This window comes from Sinocyclocheilus anshuiensis, unplaced genomic scaffold (genome assembly GCF_001515605.1).
Source record: "Sinocyclocheilus anshuiensis isolate Anshui unplaced genomic scaffold, SAMN03320099.WGS_v1.1 scaffold517, whole genome shotgun sequence".
NCBI lineage: Eukaryota > Metazoa > Chordata > Actinopteri > Cypriniformes > Cyprinidae > Sinocyclocheilus > Sinocyclocheilus anshuiensis.
Genome location: NW_015536535.1, coordinates 947,349 through 970,864, shown reverse-complemented (window position 1 = coordinate 970,864; position 23,516 = coordinate 947,349). Strand labels below are relative to the sequence as shown.

The 23,516-nt window shown below is 35.1% G+C and overlaps 1 protein-coding gene across 4 annotated transcripts in view; it reads right to left on the bottom strand.

Moving 5' to 3' along the window:
* Nucleotides 1-310: 310 nt before the first annotated feature.
* The window catches only part of usp53b (ubiquitin specific peptidase 53b), a 30,224-nt gene continuing 7,018 nt past the window's right edge, over nucleotides 311-23,516 (bottom strand). For all 4 annotated transcript variants that reach the window (XM_016495327.1, XM_016495311.1, XM_016495336.1 and 1 more), the window contains 14 exons: nucleotides 23,031-23,144; nucleotides 22,746-22,828; nucleotides 22,104-22,209; nucleotides 21,102-21,248; nucleotides 19,058-19,207; nucleotides 17,312-17,480; nucleotides 14,567-14,677; nucleotides 14,292-14,414; nucleotides 9,185-9,851; nucleotides 9,040-9,104; nucleotides 6,470-6,536; nucleotides 4,447-5,255; nucleotides 3,769-3,853; nucleotides 311-610 (listed from right to left, as the gene is read on the bottom strand). In XM_016495327.1, the coding sequence (XP_016350813.1) occupies nucleotides 3,777-3,853; nucleotides 4,447-5,255; nucleotides 6,470-6,536; nucleotides 9,040-9,104; nucleotides 9,185-9,851; nucleotides 14,292-14,414; nucleotides 14,567-14,677; nucleotides 17,312-17,480; nucleotides 19,058-19,207; nucleotides 21,102-21,248; nucleotides 22,104-22,209; nucleotides 22,746-22,828; nucleotides 23,031-23,144 (2,688 nt within the window). In that variant the 3' untranslated portion in view covers nucleotides 311-610; nucleotides 3,769-3,776. The remainder of the gene's footprint in view (nucleotides 611-3,768; nucleotides 3,854-4,446; nucleotides 5,256-6,469; nucleotides 6,537-9,039; nucleotides 9,105-9,184; nucleotides 9,852-14,291; nucleotides 14,415-14,566; nucleotides 14,678-17,311; nucleotides 17,481-19,057; nucleotides 19,208-21,101; nucleotides 21,249-22,103; nucleotides 22,210-22,745; nucleotides 22,829-23,030; nucleotides 23,145-23,516) is intronic.

Genomic DNA, 23,516 nt, shown 5'->3' with positions numbered 1-23,516 from the left:
TACATCACATGAAAGCTGAATAAATAAGCTTTCCATTGATGTATGGTTTGTTAGGATAGGACAATATTAGAGGGTGCAACAAAATCTAAATATTGAGAAAATCGCCTTTAAAGTTGTCCAAATGAATTCTTAGCAATGCATATTACAAATCAAAAATTAAGTTTTAATATATTTACAGTAGGAAATTTACTAAATATCTTCATGGAACATGATCTTTACTTAATATCCTAATGATTTTTGGCATAAAAGAAAAATCAATAATTTTGACCCATACAATATATTTTTGGCTATTGCTACAAATATACCCCCAGCGACTTAAGACTGGTTTTGTGCTCCAGGGTCACATATATACTCTGTTACCTTGTCACAAATCATTCCTGTTCACAAGCAAATACTGATTCAATCCAAAGTGCATACTGCCCTCCTGTGGATGGCTTTTATAAGATACTCGAACATCACAATTTACAGGAAGAGGGTACAAAAGGACAAGTTTCTCCTATGCTGCCCCTCAAATACAAATACATTGTAATTACAAGTACAAAAACAATACATATTTTTTTCAACTTCTTTGGCAATTCTCTTGCATTACTTCTCACTGGGTCACCAGGACCTGATAAGAAAGAAGACTGATTATATTGCATTGTTTTTAAATACATGTGACCCTACAGACAACAAGCAGTTTGGAGAAAGGATGGATGAATGGATGTTTTTAAATACATAAAGTACCAGTCAAAAGGCTGAACACAACCATTTATTCATTATTATCTTAAAGCACAAAAATTTCACAAACTATGAATAGCCATTCAATGGCTGAATTCAGAACAGCACAGTGTTAATTTGGTATTATTATTTACTATTATAGTGTTTATTAATATTATGAATTAGCTTAATGATTTTATGTGATTGTCATTTTTATTAGTTGTTTTTTTTTTATTAGCTTTTTTATTTTATTTCAGTTAGTTGCCAATGCAACATTTTAAGTTTTTCAACTAATGTTTATATTGATTTTATAAAATATTTTAAATAGGTTTAGCTAACAATAACAACCCTGCAGCATACTACTCTTACTATTTAACTATATGTTTATATGGCAGAAATAGTAAGTCTAGTATGCTAGTATGCTGTTTCCAATACAGTCCCAAATGAAATCACTCAAGGAATTTTATAAAATAGTAGTGCCCATTGTGTTTGTTTATTATTCATAGTTTGCCTTTTCCTTAACAAAGGTATGTTTAGGACAAACAAATTCACCTGCCACCACTAGCCCATCTTGTTTTATGTTCTTTATCAAAATAATAGAGCATTGCATGCACCACTGCCTTGTAACAATCTTAGTTTGCTTGGCTCAGCAAAACATTTGGCTGCCCAAAGCTTGAAAACAGTTTCACTGCTTTATGTTCTTTTATGGTCTTTCTCAGCACAATTCTCTGCTGTGTGTTATTTAGATGAAAAATGGCTGATATCTGCACTGATGTTTGCTGTGTTCACTCAGCTCTTTTCTAATGAAATGTTACACTGTATATGAGACAGCAATAAATATAAAGTTACTAGAAAGCTGTAAGTGTAGAACAGTAAAATGAGAAATTATCCTTCTCATTTATCAGGGTAGCTTGCGTGTTTAAAATATTTGATCAATGAGCCTGGTTGTCAGGCTCAGACAAAAAGAAACTAGATTACAGACAAAATGATAAAATGATATTGAGAAACTTCTTGAAAATTTCTGACTGACAGCATAGATATAGGTTTTAAACATTGTACTGCAATAAAGTAGAGGATCGATATTTATCACAGCCATTGATATAAATAATTAACTTTACAATAAGTATTTGTTAACATAAGTTAGTGGGAATCATGAACTAACTATGAACAATTGCATTTAATAATTCATACATTCTCTAAATGTACAGTTCATTCTTAGTTTGTGTTATCTAATGCAATATCTAATAAAGTCAATAAAGTGTTTATAGTCAGTACATTGCTAAAAAATTCTTTTTGGATTTGAACCAACAGATAAAACCGTATCTGAAGGTTTAGTGAGAACTTACCATAACTTTCACAAATATCCATGTTCATCTAGCCCTTTTGAAGTGACAGGGTGCCATTTAGCAGTGGGCTTATTGTTGCTATTGCCTGGAAAGGATAATTTAATTTAGTTAAGCTACTAACTACAGTTAGTAAGTTATTAAATACATACATTACTGTTCAAAAGTTTGAGATCAGAAAGATGTAAAGAAATTAACTCTTATTCAGCAAGAACGTATTAAATTAAACAGAAGTGACAGTTTAACATTAAAAGTAACATTAAAATGTACACATTTAAAATAAATGCTGTTGTTTTGCATTTTGTAATCAAAGAATCCTGAAAAAAATATATTACAGTTTTCGCAAAAATATTATGCAGCGCAAACATTTTAATAAATGTTTCATGAGCACCAAATCAATAAAGTACCAGTCAAAAGGCTGAACACAACCATTTATTCATTATTATCTTAAAGCACAAAAATTTCACAAACTATGAATAGCCATTCAATGGCTGAATTCAGAACAGCACAGTGTTAATTTGGTATTATTATTTACTATTATAGTGTTTATTAATATTATGAATTAGCTTAATGATTTTATGTGATTGTCATTTTTATTAGTTGTTTTTTTTTTATTAGCTTTTTTATTTTATTTCAGTTAGTTGCCAATGCAACATTTTAAGTTTTTCAACTAATGTTTATATTGATTTTATAAAATATTTTAAATAGGTTTAGCTAACAATAACAACCCTGCAGCATACTACTCTTACTATTTAACTATATGTTTATATGGCAGAAATAGTAAGTCTAGTATGCTAGTATGCTGTTTCCAATACAGTCCCAAATGAAATCACTCAAGGAATTTTATAAAATAGTAGTGCCCATTGTGTTTGTTTATTATTCATAGTTTGCCTTTTCCTTAACAAAGGTATGTTTAGGACAAACAAATTCACCTGCCACCACTAGCCCATCTTGTTTTATGTTCTTTATCAAAATAATAGAGCATTGCATGCACCACTGCCTTGTAACAATCTTAGTTTGCTTGGCTCAGCAAAACATTTGGCTGCCCAAAGCTTGAAAACAGTTTCACTGCTTTATGTTCTTTTATGGTCTTTCTCAGCACAATTCTCTGCTGTGTGTTATTTAGATGAAAAATGGCTGATATCTGCACTGATGTTTGCTGTGTTCACTCAGCTCTTTTCTAATGAAATGTTACACTGTATATGAGACAGCAATAAATATAAAGTTACTAGAAAGCTGTAAGTGTAGAACAGTAAAATGAGAAATTATCCTTCTCATTTATCAGGGTAGCTTGCGTGTTTAAAATATTTGATCAATGAGCCTGGTTGTCAGGCTCAGACAAAAAGAAACTAGATTACAGACAAAATGATAAAATGATATTGAGAAACTTCTTGAAAATTTCTGACTGACAGCATAGATATAGGTTTTAAACATTGTACTGCAATAAAGTAGAGGATCGATATTTATCACAGCCATTGATATAAATAATTAACTTTACAATAAGTATTTGTTAACATAAGTTAGTGGGAATCATGAACTAACTATGAACAATTGCATTTAATAATTCATACATTCTCTAAATGTACAGTTCATTCTTAGTTTGTGTTATCTAATGCAATATCTAATAAAGTCAATAAAGTGTTTATAGTCAGTACATTGCTAAAAAATTCTTTTTGGATTTGAACCAACAGATAAAACCGTATCTGAAGGTTTAGTGAGAACTTACCATAACTTTCACAAATATCCATGTTCATCTAGCCCTTTTGAAGTGACAGGGTGCCATTTAGCAGTGGGCTTATTGTTGCTATTGCCTGGAAAGGATAATTTAATTTAGTTAAGCTACTAACTACAGTTAGTAAGTTATTAAATACATACATTACTGTTCAAAAGTTTGAGATCAGAAAGATGTAAAGAAATTAACTCTTATTCAGCAAGAACGTATTAAATTAAACAGAAGTGACAGTTTAACATTAAAAGTAACATTAAAATGTACACATTTAAAATAAATGCTGTTGTTTTGCATTTTGTAATCAAAGAATCCTGAAAAAAATATATTACAGTTTTCGCAAAAATATTATGCAGCGCAAACATTTTAATAAATGTTTCATGAGCACCAAATCAGCATATTAGAATGATTTCTGAAGGATCGTGTGACACTAAAGACTGGAGTAATAGCTGCTTAAAACGTAGCTTTAAATTTGTATTTTTTTGTATTTTAAAATTGTAAGCTAAACTTGAAAAAAAATATTAATTAAAATATTAATTAAATTTTTTACTGTATTTTGGTCAAATAAATGAGTCTTGGTGAGAACAAGAGACTTTTCAAAACCATCTTACTGACCCAAGCTTTTGAATGGTAGTGGCAATATAATAATATATCAATGACTGATTGAACAGATCATACCAGGGTCAGGCTTATTTTTGGCACGCTCAGATTGGCTCTCTATGCGGCTTGAGTGTCCTGTGTCTCTCCCGTCCTTGACAGCTCCTCTCGGCTCAGGCATGGAGAGGACCAACGGCCTCTGGTGGTGATACTTTAGTCTGTAGGTGTCTGTCATACAATTATCCACAGAGAAATAAGTAGTCAGCGCCACTCCAGATCCTGGAGACACTGAAGCAGATGGCTTATCCCAACCACAAGATCTTTCTCCAGGCTCGCTGGACATCTGCTCCCCTCTCTCCTGGTCAGAACCCGATTTTGAGCTCACATCTGATGAGCTTGGGCATGTGCCGTTGACTTCCATCCGTCTGTGTACTGCGGTGGTGTGCGAGGATGGAATGCCACGACCGGAGGCTCTGGAAGCTGTCTGTGATGGCTCCTGCAAAATTCTGGGACGGAAGGGTGGAGTCTTTATCTCGATGGGTCGCTGTGCATGTTTGGAGTAAGTTGGCATCGATGGAGCTATGGCTGATTCTTCCCTTGGCTGCAGTGGGTAACTGCGATTAGGCCCCGGTGATTCGTGTGGAGCGACTTCACTGGTGCTGGAACGATAAGCGCTGTCTTCCTGCTCTGAAAGAGGGTTCGTGAGTTCATCAGAACTGTTACACTCTGAACAGCTGATCTTGCCCAGGCGGCGCAGAAGGGGGCTTTCTGGGCTGTGGTGCCATCGCATGGAAACTTCCTGTTGCTCTGCTTGAAGTTCACCAGTCGATGGGTCTTTGTCTGCATTGCCCCCTTTCCTGGCACCACAGGATGAGTATCTCAGCTTCCTTCTGTGAAGCATGAACACATGTATTTAGACATCACCTTATTTCACAACGTTTAACATCTTCATCTCCACTTCATCAAGTTTCTCCATCTGTACCTTAGATTGTAAAGACAAACTAATAAAACAAAATCATGTTCACCAAAATGGATTGCTATACACTTGACCTATAGATTAAAGCAGTCAATGACATATAGTTGTCCATGATAAATAAAAGGAAAAATTATAGTTTAAAACAAATGCACTCTTGCATTAATGGTGGTTTCATATGGTTCAGAAAAAACTTTTAAAACATTTTCAAGAAATAAATGTATGCAATGACTCAAATGTTGTATACTGTAAGTCATGTGGTATAACCATTAAGTAATAACATTTTCAAATATCTTTTTGTTTTATAAATTTTGTTTTTCATTGTTATGGGGTGGTCACACTAGTTTTTGAGCATGCAAAATTGTTTTGGACACTTTAGTGGTAGAGATTTGATGATGATAAATGCAAAATGTAAAAAAAATCTTTACATAATAAAATCAAATTCACAAATCAGAGTTTACCAAAATTATACTTTGGAACACAACAAAAGACAAAACTAAAAAATCTTTACAAGAGGTTGCGTTTCCAGTCTCCAGTATTTGCACGTGTATGAATAGAGGTCAATGGAACAAAAAATATAGTGTGCCTGCCCATTAAGTCAAAACACAAAACTTTGATTTAGTGGCCAAATCAAAATATTTTTAAAACATATTTAAGCAATGAAACAGTTTTGTTAAAATATTTATATAATTTTTATATTAGCTTTTTTTCTTCAATATGAGTTATATTACCTATAATTTTGTGCCTCTCAAAAAATGTATGAATTTTAATTAATAAATTAAAAACATTACTCTGCATTCAAGTAATTGTAGAAATTGCATTTTTAATGCATTTATGAATAAATTAATAGACATGACATAAAAATGATCATCACATACAGTAATTGACCTAAATGCATAACTCTCAAGTACATTATTGTTTGTTTTTATAAACTGAAGTACAAGTTGGAAATCCCCCAAATGTTTTACTTGTATTTAACTCTTTTTGTTATTTTGTTTATATATTAATATAAATATTTCCTTGATATTCCCTAAGGCAAATTGTGAGTGAAATATCACCATGGCATGCTGTTGTAAATGTGAATTGTACATTGTAACATATTTGCAGTGTAAAGACAAAGCCTGTAAATACCTTGAACTTGGGCTGCCTTTCATGAGATGTTCTGAGTTCTTTCCCTGAATTTTAACCAAATGTTTACCTGAGGGAATAAACGTGCAATAATTTATTTTATGAGACATCAACCAACAGACAATAAAGCCAAAAAGGTGAATTTTTGCATCTCTGCCATGGGTGTGTAGCGAGCGACAGAGGAAAAGAACTGCCAAAATCCTCCTAGCTGGATCGCAGTGGGCACAGACACACTCACTAGGACGCATCCTACTCACTTATTTATAAATAGACAGACTATTAATCTCTTTCCTGCCAACCTGCTGAGCTCCATGTGAGGATAAAGCCACAGGATACAACATGTGCTCTAAGTCAAAGATTTGGGCTTCAGTAAGCTTATAGAATACATTTTACCATTGTAATGATGTTTTTGCATTTTTTACTTTTATGATGCTCCTGCATTTCTGTCTTTTACTGAATGTGTGCTGTCCTGCTGGCTTCTGGTGCTTTTCTCTTTACTAAGAAGGGGCTTTAAAAATTCCATGACTTCTGGGAAACCAAGATGGTTCTGAAATAGTACATGTGGATTTGCAGGACTAGGAGCTAAATGCCACACACACAAGCCTAATCGACCACAGTGCAATAATATAAAGAATTCGTTTTTATCTATTTTCTGCCTCCATCTTTGTGTTCCAATGCAATATATATCAGTCTTTAATGGGGCAAAATGTTTTAAATTTTAAGCTCCTTCTGTCTCTTGCAAAGTAGAAGAAGGGGAGAGAGGGATTTTCTCAGTTTTTGGCATGCTACCATGTGCTATCATGGAATTAGTGAGAATTACAGCTGCGTAAAATCACAAAGTGTACAACAACATGACAAAACTGTAGACGATTCAGTCTTTTGGAACAACTCCAAATGCCTGTCTCTATTTTGGGGTTTGATGCGAGCTTGGTTTCATATGTAGCTTAAACTAAGACGGACCATGCTATACAATGAAGCGCCACATATGACCTGAAATGCTCATTCAGTGAATGAGATATGTATTTTGTTAAAAAAAAAGTCCTCTACAGAATGAGCATTTTGTGATATGCTGATTCATGAAATAGAATTTACAAGTGCATTTTGTGACCTCTCTTTCTACACTAATTTAGAAATGCTAATTACTAAATTACAAACAAAGAAAATAAAACATAGCTGTTTTTTTGGGCATTTTACCACTTTTTATGACAGAAAAAGGCAGAAAGGACAGGACCCACGAATCATAGACTAGATTCAAAACAACCTCTCCTATATGAGCACCAAAGCTCAACATCGCTAAAGAATATGGGCAACAGGCTGGGCCATGACTTCTGTTTTAAAATCTTAAAAAAGCAAATCAACTACACAAAAAATATTATACTTTGGACAAACTTAAAAATATATACTCAAATTACAGGCAAATGTATTAGTTTTCTCAAATGTATTAGTATTCTCAAATTATATTTATGTTTTGGTTCAAACATTAAATTTTGATTTAATATTAATCAATACTATTTATTTTCACAAAGACAAAAACATATATGTGACCCTGGACCACAAAAGCAGTCATAAGGGTCGATTTTTGAAATTGATTCATACATTTCATACAATTCATACATCATCTGAAAGCTGAATAAACTTCCATTGGAAGTTTATTTGGTTGGTAAAAAGTTGGTTTGTTAGGATAGGACAATATTTCTTCGAGATACAACTATTTGAAAATCTAGAATCTGAGGGTGCAAAAAAATCAAAATATTGAGAAAATTTAAAGTTGTCCAAATGAATTCTTAGCAATGCATATTACTAATCAAAAATTAAGTTTTCATATATTTATGGTAGGAAATTTACAAAATATCTTCATGGAACATGATCTTTACTTAATATCCTAATGATTTTTGGCATAAAAGACAACTGGATAATTCTGACCCATACAATGTATTGTTGGCTATTGCTACAAATATACCCCAGCGACTTAAGACTGGTTTTGTGCTCCAGTGTCACATATACAAAGTAAAAAGATTATGTACTATAAAGATAATTTACTATAAAGATCATTTACTATATACTTAATTAATGAGTGTCCTCTGAATAAAAATTTTAAACAGGTCTAGTCATTCGATTAATTTGTTATGAAGCAAAAGCTTCATGTTTGTAATAAAATGTGCTTGCTTCAGGCTAAAATACAAGTCCTCTATCCATAATATTGCTTTCTCCAGTGAAAAAGTAATCTTGTCTGAATCTTAAGAGAAATATGCACAGATCAAATAATATGTTGGTAGCTTTTGATGTGAGAGGACAACAGGGGATGGAATTTTTCACTGGATGATGCATTATTATACATTACTGGTATTTTAGCCAGAAGCAACTGTTTAAGTTAAAAAACCTTAATGATGTATGTGTTTCTCACAAACATGCAGTTTATCACTTAACAAGACGTTACTTGATGGACTGGAGTCATGTGGATTACTTGTGGATTATTGTGATGTTTTTATCAGCTGTTTGATCTCTCATTCTGACAGCATGGTTTAAACAGGTTTACCAGAAACCATGTGGCATAGCGTATGATTAATACTCACTGTGGTACTGCGGAGAACGCACTGCCTCCGTTTTTGAGTCACCTTGGTTATTATGACCTTGATCCCTGAGGAAATACACCACTGAATCAAGAACAAGGAATCCAAAGGACAAATCACACACCTATGACTACTTAATTTCTCCAACCTGAGGTGCTGTGCATCTTGACTGAGTCTGAGCTCTTTGCCTGTGAAGTTCTCAACACCTGGAGAGTCAGGATTGGTGGAACCACTGCTCAACCTATCACTGCTCTCGTATCCTGATTCTGTCCTCTGAATCATCCAGTTATCACTCCGCTGTGCTACATTTGCTCCACCTTTAGGCCTCGTCACCATCATCTGTCGCTGAGACTCCTGGGAGCTTTGACTTTCAGTCTCCAAACGTGAGTCATCTTCATAAATAGTCATCAGACCTTTTTGTTTTTCCTTCATCAGTCCTCTCTCATGGCCAAAGCGACGGACACATCGAGGGCTCCCACGCTGCTGCTGCTGCTGCTGCTGCTGACGCCGCTCTAGTTCGCTCAGCACGCTGTCTACATTCAGAACCTCTCGCACTGGTCTCCATGACGGCTTGGACTTGCTACGCTCCGGGAGACTTGTAGACCCACGATGGCAGAGGGATGATGAATCAACGTGACGAGTGGAGCCAGTGGCCATTCCCTGGTTTGAGCGGGTGGACTCTTGGGGTGATACACGAGGATGTACTGAAGAATGCTCAGGTCGAGAGACTCGTGAGGGAAGAGTTCTCTGTCTCTGGTCAGAATGAAACCTTGGGCCATTCTCAGGGGGAGAAGATGATCGAGGATATGTCATATCTAAAAAAATAATAATACAAATATTATTTAATTAGTAAGTAATTAAAATTATATATACAAAAATACAATGGCCCAAAATGTATTTGGAAAACTAAGCCAAAATGAAGGCCAAAAAAGGGGTTATACAGAAGTCAGTTATTTTGAATTTTCTCAGCCAGTTTTGTGCAGTTTTTGCCATTTTCAGGCTTTGTATTTAAACGAACTCCTCCTAGAGATTTAAATAGATCAACACCAAGTTTAGTCAGTGTAATCAAAAGGCCTTTGTGACATTAAATTGCAAAGATCTTGAGTTTTCTTTGAAAGGCGTGTCCATGGTGGTCTGACAAACTTCGATGTTTTGCCATGAAATAGGAAGTTGTTATAATTGAGGCATACAATGTCTGATTTGCCCCAAACTTCACATGTTTGATAAGAGTCCTGTTCTGAATACATCTAAAGGCGAATATTCTGTTATAATCATAGCGCCACCTACTGGAAACAGGAAGTGGAATGTTTTATGCTCTAACAAACTCCTAGAGATTTAATGACATCAACGTTATAATTGGTCAGTCTAATCTAAAGGCTTTTGCCATGTTAAATTGTGAAGATCTTGAGTTTTCATTAAACGGTGTGTCCTTGGCGGCCTGACAAATTTTGATGTTTTGCCATGGAAAAGGAAGTTGTTGTAACTCAGCCATACAATGTCCGATCTGCCCCAAACTTCACACGTTCGATAAGAGTCCTGGCCTGAACACATCTACATGCCAATATAATCATAGCGCCACCTGTTGGCAACAGGATATGTCATGTTTTACACTACTTCAAACATACCATGTTGAATCTGCATCAAACTTCATATGTTTGATAAAAGTGCTGGTCTGAATACATCTACATGCCAATATTCAGCTATAGTCATAGCGCCACCAGCTGGTAGCAGGTAGTTTGGCACATATAAATGACTTTGACATATTCCTTCTATATTTACCACTTCAAATGCATATTGCTCACCATTCGCTGTTTTCCTAAAGCCACCGGGTGGCGGTTAACCCGGGTGCAAGGGCCCTTTCAACGCTGCTTGCAGCTTTAATTATCAAATTGAACCTTACTGTAAAGTGTTGCCAAATAAAAAAAAACAACTATGTGAAACCTTGTAGCATCTAGACCAATCAGACACACAATTTTTTGTTATTTTTAACAAATACTCCGTAATACCCCTCAATCAACAAGCCAACTGTTAGGGTAAATTGGACCCTTCCCCCAATATGTGATAAAGTATTGTAACCTTGAGTGAACCTGCTGTAACGTAAAACAAATTTCAGACTTAGTCTGACAATAAAGTGTATCGTATCTTATCGTATCGTATATTATTACTGTTCTTGTATATTGTCTTTTGTATTGTATACTGTTTTATGCATGCTTATGATAGAACCACTCGTTCACGTAACCTTACCTATACCATGTTTGGTCTCTATGAATTTGTCTTCAGATTATCTAATTGAGAGTGTATATTATGTTTATACCTATGCAACATATTAGTGTTCTAAGAATCTTTAGTAGTCTTTGCATCAACATCCAATTCAGTTACATATGCAAATTATCATGTTCGGAGACAAAGAGTCATAAACTTTGCCTCCAGAAGTGCAAGTCACCATTGGCTCTTTGACCCCCGAGAGGTGTGACCTCCACAGAACTTAAAAGGCCTCACTTCAGTGACCCGCCTCGCTTTTTTAGTCTCTTCACCCGTCTCTCATCACCTTCCCATCTTCTGGTGGCTAAGTCCCAGAGCCGGCACAGCTGCGCCTGGCAGGCCTTGATACAGCTCAGTCTAGGTTATTTTAGATTCTGAGAAGATGGGGATGCTGAGCTAGAACTCTTCTGGACCCCAAAGTATGTGCTAGGCTTCGGCCTCGTCTTTTCATTCACCAAAAATCCTCAGATTTCAGCTGACGTCTCTCGAGCTCTGCGCTCTTCTCTCATCACCTTCATCTGGGAGAAAACTCTCATAATCACCACCAAGCCAGAATAACATCTTTTGGAGTTCATCATCCTTCAAACCCGGAAGAACGTGAAGAACTCCAACACCACCAAACCTTCAAACCATCAAAACTTTAATCCGAGACTATATCCGGACACTCGTTCAATGACCAAGGCAATGCAAGTATCGTACATTTAACTAAACGAAACAGAGGTTTAGTATAAGCTGTAGACCCCATTGTAAAATGGCATTGATGGTTTTAACTCAGGTGGTTCTGATTCATTTTCCATAACTGCATTCTCTGGTTTCTCTAATGCTTCATTCATCCACTTTAGCTCCTCTTTGTATGTACGTGTGAGTGTATGTTTATTTGTTTGTTTGTTTAGACTAGTTATATCGTTTAGTTAATAAAAGTTTTGTGCAAAAAAGTACATGAGTTTCTGATCCTATCACCGCTTGTGAATAATGTCCCTTTTTCGATTCCGATCAAGCTACATGCTCTAATGCAGTGATGGGCAAACTTGGCCTTTCCAGGCCACTTTCCTGCAGAGATTTGATCCAACCCTGATGCAACATCATATGACCCCTTTAATACTGTAAGAGGGTTATTTTCTGTGGCCACGAAAATATCCTTTCTTAGAGTTGATATGAAATTACACTGAATGTTCACTGGACGAACAGATTAGCTGATGACAATATTAATTCTACTACAGTTACTACTGGCAGCTGATATAAATAATTGTAATTAATTATAATTAATTGTAATTATTTGTATACATTTCCCTTTTGAACTAATTTGCTACAACCTACAGACTCAGTCTTTCATAAGTGTCACAGTTATGTTCTGTTTTTAGTTTGTTTTCAGTCATTGCTGTCTTCCAGACTACTTGAGTTCATTAATGAGTTTTTATGGTTTAATTATTTGATTAGACCTTTCGTTCAGCTGTTGCTTAATTATTTCTTTGTTTGTTTTAGTATTTATATGCCTGTGTTTCTTCTCTTAGTTGTGGTTTCTCATTAACGCTTACATTCAGTTCCTTATGTTAATAACGTCTGTTTGCTTTAATTTTCATCTTCATGCTCCTGCACACACCACATTTAGCCAAAGCATGACAATAATTTTATGTTGATTTTAACATGAATTTTAAGCCTCTTTGAACAGTATATGCTTTAGGCAGGCTGTTTAATAGGACAGATGGTTTGCTGTTATTTTGGAGGTTAGCCAGTCCTAAATTTTTTTTCCTGTGTGTAAGTTGCCTTTAGAAGCTCCGTCTGTCAGAGCAAGCACCCCCAACTGAAAATAGAAAAGTTGAATCATGATCAGCACACTGCTTCTATGTTTTCAAACTCCCAGAACTATATCTGTAAGCTGCAATCTCAACTAAATAAACAGTGGCTGTGATATGCTGGCTCATGAGCCAAAGTAAAATCTTATGACGAAAGAGATTCACCAACAAAATTCTTCATTGCAATGATTCATTCTTTGTAATTACAATTCATTCATTGTAAATTTCAAATGTTTCAAGCATTTACTTAGTTAATTGGGATTTCTGTGTAGTCAATAGTGGATAATATTTGCATTAAAAAAAATGTAGTAATATAAAAATTTGATATGATCAAATGTCTGAATTGATTAACACCATCAACATATATATCTGAAATATTACAAATATTTTTATACTGTTTCAAATATGAAACCTCATTTCAGAGACATGAAGTAGCAAAAAAAACACAGGACTATAGTACCAAACTAAAAGTCTAAAATCGGCTTATGCTAAAAGGGCTCTAGTGCTCATGAAAAGGTTTAACAGTTCTGTTTTGGCCTGTGGATGATGTCTCATGATTGATGCATATTACCAGTGGGTGTGACACACAAATCTCCATGAATTACAAAATGCAAAAACTGCAAGGTAAAATGAATGAGTGAAGCATGGTCTATACTAGACTTGTGCCGGTATTCGGTAATGCGATATATCACAGTAATGAATATGCACGATATTGTTATTGTGGGCACTTCTAAATACCGTGAATAATTATATATTACAAATTATTCAGAATTTTGAATTCATTTTAAGAATACTTTTCTCATCAACTGGTCAAAATGCACAACACTGCTGTATGCTGTGTGAAAGACATGTGCTGCACTCTGATGTAAACAAGCACGGACAAGAAGCACATACCGTATACCGTGATAAAAGCATTAGCAATTAATCGCAACATGAAAATTTGATACCGGCATATCCCTAGTCTATACTAACACTATAATAAGATTAAAGTCTAAATATTTTATAAGCAGATTAGTAAAAAGGTACAATTATTGTATGCCACATATTCTGTATGAATCATCATTGGAACTGTTATTTTGTTGAATTTATTTCATAGAAGAATACAACAGACACTACAAAGGCTACTGTGCACAGGATAATTCATTTTAGATTTAATAACTCAAATATTTCATTATAAATATGTATCTTTTATTAACATACCTTTGTGATGGAGAGAGTCTGACCTTCGGTAGCTTCTTTCACTCTCTCTTCTCTGTCCTCCTCGGTGAGAAAAATCTCTGGAAGACTCTCGGAACCTGCTGGGACTTTCTGGAAGCACTTTAACTGGGACATTGAAAAAGGAGAAATTTGTTACTTTCATCATATCAGTATGTTTCTAATGCAATTTCTCCAAACATTGTTTGTTTCTTTAGCTAACCATTTCATGGAAGCATAAAATATTGTGTGGACATGAACAACTAATCATGATGACTTACACCGATTGGCTGAAGACTGCATTGTTTTGTGGGATCCCTGATTTGTTCGTTGGGAACCAGCACTCATATCTCTCACACTGTCCAGTTTCTTAGAGCCTGACAGCTGAGTATCTGCCAAAGAGAACGAGAGGCAGAGAAACACAGAGGTAAATCTACATTCAATTAGACTTTATATATTCTAATTTTGCATTACTGTTTAGTGTCTACATGCCAATACTTTGCAATGTTGTGAACTAAAAAAAAATATATTGACATCCTCATATATATATTTTTTTTATTTCTGGGTTTTTTTTCTGAAAAAAATAAAGAAAAAGAAAGAAAGAAAGAATTACGAGTTTGAAATGACACAATGATGTCTGGACTTTTGACTGGTGTAATCTTGCAAGTAACAATAACCTTCATCCATAGCACATGATGCAAGGGACATAAAATGTGATTATTACCATATTGCACTATATTTTAATGCTATCTATCATACTGCTGTAGACCGACCTCTTTTAACGTATTTTCAGAGAAAGACTTTTATAAATTGATTCTGTGTCTCATCCAGTGCACACTGAGTTAAGTAATCAAATCAAAAAAAGGCAGTGCAATCTGTAACTTAACAAACAGCTTTGAGTAGAGGCCTCCTAAACTACATTACATCTCTGCTGTGTCTGCAAACTTCTGCTGGGAGAGAGAGAGGACAAACTTGCTTGTTATGTGCTTATATAGGGCACGCAGTGAGCCACCCCAGATGTTTGAAGAGGGAAAAAACAAGCTTATGGATTAACGCATTCCCCATAGATGAAGAGCAAAGTGGATCTGCCACTGTACACACATAAAAATTGCATAATAAATCAAACAAATAGGTAATAATAATCCAGTTAAAATAAATCCATCAAAACAAAACAATAGAAAATTCATTGGATTTAAATCGACATCAATCATAATATAATCTATCTTGAAGAATTAAAACGTCAAAAAAGGAAAATGACCATTAAATACTGTACTTTTGTGATCTTGACCTGACTGCAAAACAATTCTGAAAAAAGACTGCAGACAAAAAAGGCAGTTTATTTGTAAAAATAGATGCATTTTATCTTTAATCACAAAACTAATATTAATTAATCAAAACCTGAAACATGACCTTCAGAACAAAACACACCAATAATAATACAATGATTACTATAATAATACAATGATAATAAAATGAATACTTTATTTAACTTTTTTTAATTCTTGCTTACTTTTTGTTATGTAATGTTTGCTTTTTGCCAGTATTATTTCTAGGGTCTGTGAGGTCAGGAAATGATGGAGAGAAAAGGTGGAATGGGATCAGGTTCACCAAAGCTTTACATATAGGAACATGTGCATGTCTCTGACACTTCTTTACAATTTACAAGGAAAATGTTGACGTCAATTGAAAAATAGTGTTGTTGCTCTTAATTAGTACTGTCTAAAAGTCTTTGTTAAATATATTAAGCATACAAAAAAAGAGCACAACAAATTTTAATTTCATTGATGTTCACTATGTTTTCACTACAGACTACACTACACTTTCTTAGGAATGTTGTCGTCAAGCCCATCATTTAAAGCCAGTGAAAACTTAGCAACTTTGATGAAATCATGGCAGCGTGAGCAGTCTATCACTACCGAGAAAGCATCTGTGTTCTGCTCAGCAGAAGTGTTGCCAGCTCAGTCTTAAGTACAGAGCTCAGCAGAGACTGCAGGAACACGCTGGCGCAGATCCCACATTAAACATCCGTCCAAAAGCACCAGAGGAACAAATCCAGGAAACACATTAAGACATTTCACAGTCTACAAAAGACTACCAAGAAAACACACAAAGGTCCAGCAGCGGAGGGAAATTATCGAGTGGACAAATTGCAGCTCCACAACTGCAATAGTTACCCATGTACAACACTGCACCGTGCTGCATCACATTGTTGTCAGCTATTGACACAAATAGTATCAAATCAATGAAGCTTACAGGACAAAAGAAAAGAAATACAAGCACTACTTACAGATATTCATGGAAAAATTAGAATGCTTTCCCATTCCAATAGGACTAGGTGAATATGACAGCCTGGGGAGAATATCCATTTAGCACACGAGTCAGAGTAAAGCAAGAATAGAAGAGAGAATGGAGGGAAAATTCAGTAGAGGGGACAAGAGAATAACATTGCAATGCAGAGGCCAGAGGGAAAGGATTAGGAGAGACAGAAAGAGAGAGAGATAAAGTGAAAGGCAGCGAGAGCAAGCGCGCGTGGGTGATAATCCCTGTCCTCGGTAGAGTTCAGAAACCCGCACAGAAATCGACTCATCCACCCGGCAAATGCTTGCCGCAAAACTGGGATTTGTGCTTCAAACAGAATATAGTAATGAATAAAAGCGCATTTTACATAACTCTCAGGGCCCATTGAAAGTTGGTCTGTACCTAATTTTCATACAAAAGATCATTCATAATAATAATAAAAAAAAATATTATGCAGTTTCATATCATCTCATATACTGTTCTTGGATACAACAGCTTAATGATTTGAAAGAAAAATCGCTTGATTCATTCATTTATTTTTTTATTATTCATTTTGGAATAAAAACCCTCATGATGACATGCTGCTGGGTTCAACGGATTCAAATTTTAAGTAGATGAAATATTTAAAAAGGTTACACCCAAGCCACACAGCTAAAAACACTATGTGCACTATGTACTATGTGGACATTTTGGTTTATCTCATACACTGTTAAGCAAGGCAGTTTTACCTGTCCCCTTCCCATTGAGGGGGGAGCTATAATGGGACCACATGGTGGTCTGTCTGGGGGCATCCTCATTGGACACTGCGGTACCATCTGGGTTGGCGTAGAACAAGAGGAGCGGCTGGAAGTGACCCCGGATACATTTAGATGCCACATCTTTCCACTTGGAGCCAATCTAGATACAAGATATTAGACACAAAAATATGTAAGTGAACACCAAGAGTTCAAATATCTCAGAGCATATGATGACCTACTTTCAGCAAAGTTTTTAGAAGGTGCATCTGCAACCATAGTCCAATGCAAAATGGAAACCAGAGATATTTAAACATAGATTTAATTATTATTCACACTAGCACTAATAACATCCGGCTTTACTAGTCAGGAAATCCAAAAAGTAATTTTAAATGAGGTGAGTATGCTAACAAAGATTATGTCAGAGACTGTAATCTGTTCTGGCCCTATTCCAAAGGATGGTGAATAGAGATATGTCATCTATGACGTCCAAGCGGTGTCCAGAGAATACCATAAAATAGCATTCAAAGATACTGTAATTGGAATAGCTTGTGCTGTAGACTTGGTCTGTTGAAGAGAGAATGACTCCATCCTCCATGGGAAGGTGCCGCTTTTAAATTTGGTAAATAATCTTAATAGTACTGAATGAGTCTGCTAGCTACCTTGACAGAGCACATAAATCACATCACATAGAGACTGTGTTTGCTCTAACTCTTAACTATAAGCTCTGCACTTAGCGTAGCTTATTCAATCTGCACCTCATTGTTTGCACCTCAATTTGTCTAATTACTTCAACTAAAATAGATTTATTAACACATCTGACTCCACTTTTATACCGAGAAAAAGCTACCTAACTTAGTACAGTATTATAAAAATGTATGGTAGACACTATAGGCTACTGACTACTAACTACTAAAAGTAGTTTCTAAACCACTTCTAATTTATTTTTTGGTTGCACTTTGATTTACAGTATGTGCACTTGTAGTGTCGTTAATCATGAAAGTACTACGTAATATAAGGTAACTACAATGAAGTTAACATGGTTTAACATACCTAAATACCAGCATGTTTCTGTGGGGGAAGGATTATTCAGTATAGCTTGTGCCAACTAAAATCTGGAATTCATTTCCCAGGTCCCTATATAGTACTATTCAATTGTTGCTCATTTCCTGCTGTATCTATATGTATGTAAAGTGTCCTTGTGCTATGGAAAGGCACTATATAAAGTAAATATCTTCTTCTTATACTTTCTGCGCTTTGGCTTCTCCTTTAGAAAACAGTCATCCAGCTCCAAAAAAAGTCCATTCAATAATCACTATAACTGTGATAATAAATGTATATCATTAAAAGTCATAGTTGTTTTTGTTGTAACAGTTCAAATGGCCCTCGATAGAGAAGACCACCTGTCATGTATGATTCCAGAAGCCAAAGTGCTGGAAGAATCTGTTTTTTAAATACATTTTTAAATAAATCATTTTTTTTTATATTACATTATATTCCAAATACCTTATAAAGTGGTACTGTAAATACCAAAGTGAGTGACAGCAAAATTATGAAAAGTCAAGCTACAGTTAACTGCAATGGTCAAAGAGAAAATTGTGGAATCTCATGGATCAACCCTTATGGTGTCTGAACCTACTATCTAAGATCCAATACATTTAAGGAGGTAAATGTCAAATAACCAATGAACTCTTTCATGCTTACCGTATGTGTACAAATGTGTGTGTGCTGGGTAAATACCTCTTTCACGGTTGCATCATCAAAAAAGATCCATTTGGAAGACTTGCTGTGAAAAGCGAATGCTAGGTAATGTCGACTAGAGTAACAGATCATTCCCACCAGGTGGAGATCTCTCTTCTTGGCATTTTCATCAGTGACTCTATAGAACAGCTGAAGAGTAAATAGAGATAACAGTCAAACTAACATTTAAAACTCATGGTGAGGATAATGAAAGACTGGAGATATTTTGAAGCATTGTGATTCACAATATGACACATTTAGTCTACTGCAATATATCAGTCCCATCTGCAGACTGTAATCTCTTAAAATTAAAATGAAAGGGTAAACTGCCTCTAGCTCAGGGAGTTCAAGCCGATGTACAGGATGGTTTTGTCAAAGTGTGCCAAGGTTCATGATGTCTCCTCTGCTGTAGTGACCTAGACATTATGTGATATTGGCCTGCAGCACTCATATGACTGCTGAGGAGGAAACTGAGGTCTAACAGAGGGGAGTCTGGCTGACTTTAGCAACACATACTTGCAAGCAGCCATGTGGCATTTAAATTCCACATTTGATATTTATGCAAGTACAGTGTATACATTTCCTTTGAATTTCCTTTGCATTTGAATTTCCATTCCAAGTTAAATTTAACTATTTATTTAACAAGTTTTGAAAAATGTAAACAAAAGTAACACATTTTGTGAAAAAAATATATATATGCCAAGGAAAAAAACAATATGCATTAAGAATTCCCACAACTTATTAATTTAGTCCAACTGTGGCCTTGTTGTATTAATTCGTTCCAGAACTTTAGTTAAATGGCCACGGTGTGGCCACTATCTAGTGAAGTTCCAAACGTAGGTTTGGGAGGAGCCTAATCGTTCAGTCCTGTCAATCATCTCTGCAAGCGTATATATGCAGCAGTCATTGTTCTGTCCCAGTGATGATTCTTCCGGCATCCCTCTGCCTTCCCTCCTCCGCCTTTATTTTCTTTCATTTCTCCTTCACACCATACAATCATTGGGGGGGGTCTAATTCAGAGCTTGAGCCAAGCCTCAGGTTCGAGCCCCCTTCAAGGACATCAAGCCAAGTTTGTTTACCAATATCTAGCAGAACTGAATGGGCAGGCGAACTCGTGAAACTAAATTAAAACGAGGGAACTAATTAGTACAAAATGGACACGACTGAACTAAAATTAGGGAATAAATTAGTACAAAATAATCAAATGTGGCCACTAATAAAAAGTAGTGGGAACAAATTCTCAATTTGCAACCACAATATCTTTTTTTTTTTCTTTTTTATCATGTGCGGACTACATACTTTTTTAAACATTCTCAAAACATGCTGCATCACAAACTTGTGGAGCAAGTTATTTTAGTATCACTGATATACTATTGTGGTGTTTGTTAATATTTTTTTATCAGATTTTATTTTTATATTTTCTGTTTTCATTTAAATGTTAACGTTTTAGTAATTTTGTAGTGTGTGTTTGTTATTTTATTATTATTTTTTAATATGTCTATATAGTTTTTATTTTATTTTAAGTTTTAGTTTGAGTTATTTTAGTACTTCAACTTATAAATAAATGAAACTGAGAAGTGTTGCCTTGGAACCTAGCTGAAGTTTTTATGTTTTATTTTATTTCAGTCAATGTTAATTTTATTTCAAACGTGAACATTTTTAATGGTTTCATTTTTAGTTCATCTAATCACAAACATTTAAAGTTCTGAAATAATTAACATTTAAACATTTTTAAACAAATTAGAAAAATTGAAAACAGATTTTTCCAAACTTTTGAGACTTTTCGACACCGCTCTACAGTTATTGTTCCAGACACTATAAAAAAATCTATGAGGATGTTAACTCAGGTTAAAATATTAATAGATGTTTAGTTTTGGACTGGTATATATGCCAATCTCCCTACATGTTGTTAAATCAATGTTTTGATTTAATAAGCAACGCAGAACATGACACAGTCATTGAATAGTTACTTAACAATAAAAATGGATCCTGAATAAAAATGAATGGAGACAGCTAGAGTTGTGCAGAGAGATTTGACCCTCACCCCCGAGAGATTGAGGTTTGGGCCCAGAGAGCGGATGACATCTTCAGTGAGGTCAGACTGTTCAGCGTCCCACACAAACCCAATGGTGACGATCTCTGGGCAGTTCATCAGCACACGGCGGATTTTGATACTCTGCCCACAGTTACTCTGCAATGCACATATCAAATTGCACTGAGCAAAATTTCAAACAAAGGCATACTGATGCAGCATATAATAATAATACTGTTTTCTTGTATATTGCCTATCAAGGCTGGAAGAAAGTGCATACAGAAAAAAAGCATGAACGGGTTAATTACAGTAATTGAGTCAAATCGAGACATTATGTGATGAAAATAATGGGTAGAGCACTAGGGGTGTGGTTATGATTTACATAATATTTATTCATTTGTTTTTTATCCATTTCTCTTCTGGAGACCTTTGAGAAAGATATCTAGATTTAACACTTTTACGACAGTTGCCTGAAAAGACAAGAGGTTAACAGTGGCTTGACATGATATTTATTAGCGCTACCAGTGACGCAACTAAAGCTTCAGGTCATTTTTGATATACTGATGGAATGGACAGCTCTTTCAGGGATGTAAGATTATTTGTGCAATCTGTGCACAACTAACATAAACAATATAAGAAGCCTCTGCTGAATTATATTTTAAATTTGACAGCTGTCAGCCTGAGAAGAAGCAAGAGCTACATATAGAATTCATCATATAACTTCTTTAGGACTATTAATAAAGAAGTATTAATACAATGTCCATAAAGAGAATTTATGTAAAAATATTAATTTAAGGTATGTTTTTATTTGACTTTCGTTGGTTTGGTTTCACAGGTTATAAGCTATGCTCTGAAGTTATCAGACCTGGTAGTAGCCTACAGGTAAAATTGTAATAAGCAACATTATTACCATTTTCAATAAAAAAAATAAGACAGTAAACTCAAATATGTCAGAATCTGATGTACATGCAACTAAAAGAAAATTAAAATGAAAGAAAAGAAAAGCTGATATACAGGGCAGTTCCGGAGATCTCCAATGGTGTTGGCTGCCTGCAGCAGTTCACCAAACATGTCTGAACGCAGTCTGTCTGTCTTCGCCAAGATTCGCTCCACTTGTTGACTGACAAAAGAGCAAAGAGCACAAAGAGGATCATTTGTTTCTAGGTAGTAGACATACTTGTACTGCCTACCTCAATTCCACTTTGTTAAAATTAGACTGTAATCCTTCAATGTAAACAGTTCTGTTTTCTGTGAAGCTTTCAGACACTATCTCTGTCAGAATTTCCCTTCTGTCCTGTCCAAAGAATGCATGTAGGATGGTTAAAATGGGTCAGTTGGATTCTCACTGACACTATTCATAAAAGCATATACAATATTACTTAAGAGTACACTGTAAAAGATGACCGTGAATTTAACAGTAAAAGACTGTTAAAATGCTACAGTAAAAACCTGTTAAATGGTTAACGGTAAATTCCCCTACTATATACGGTGAAAAGCTGTATTGGACATTACATGTAATTTTACGGTAGTATTCCGTTTTTGGAAGTGAATAAGACCGTATATAATTTACAGTGAATAACCCGGTTTTTTACCGTACATTTTACGGAATTTTTTTTACAGTGTAGATTATCAGTTACAGTAGATTATTTCACTCACCATAGGGCCGTGGAGGACACATAGTGCACAAGCTCAGTGAAGGGAAGAGGGTCTGATGATGCTCCACAACTACGACAAACAAACTACAAAGGGAAAGAAACTTTTGTGAGGGTGAAGCGAGGTCTAACCATACCAACAAAAAATACAGAAATCTGCCATTGTAATGGATTATCTTGGAATGACTTCATGTCTCAAAGACTAACACTGAGAATAAACTGTTATTCAGTAGTAGCTGAGTAAGTTTTAGTGAAAATGGAAAAAGAAGAGAAAACAACATCATAGTACCTGCTCATAGAGCGTCATGGCAAACTTCTGGTGGGTGATGCATGATTTGGAAGTACACATTTCTGTGGCTGAATCAGAAACCAGGTGCAGGTGTATCCTTTCTAAAATGTTCTCCTGTCTCCCATAGTTTACAAAACAGATGGAAAAAGAAAGCAAAAAGGAAACAATGATCAGTGATCAATCAGACTCTGTTGACACAGTTATTCTTAGTGCTAGCCTCAAACTTCTTCATGTTATTTTTAAAAAATCATTGTTATTATTAGAGACATCAACCTATCACAAAGTAGGTCAAACACAAAACAGCTACTTAAGATAAAGCACATTAATGGCACCAAACGGATTAAAATTATTCAAAGCAAAGAAAGAAATAGTGAACAATTATATTTGATTGCTCATAAAATCAAGCAAATTGTGCAAAACAGTTCATTTAATAAACATATTTTACAACACTGTTACCATAAGAAATAGGTCATAAGGACTATATAT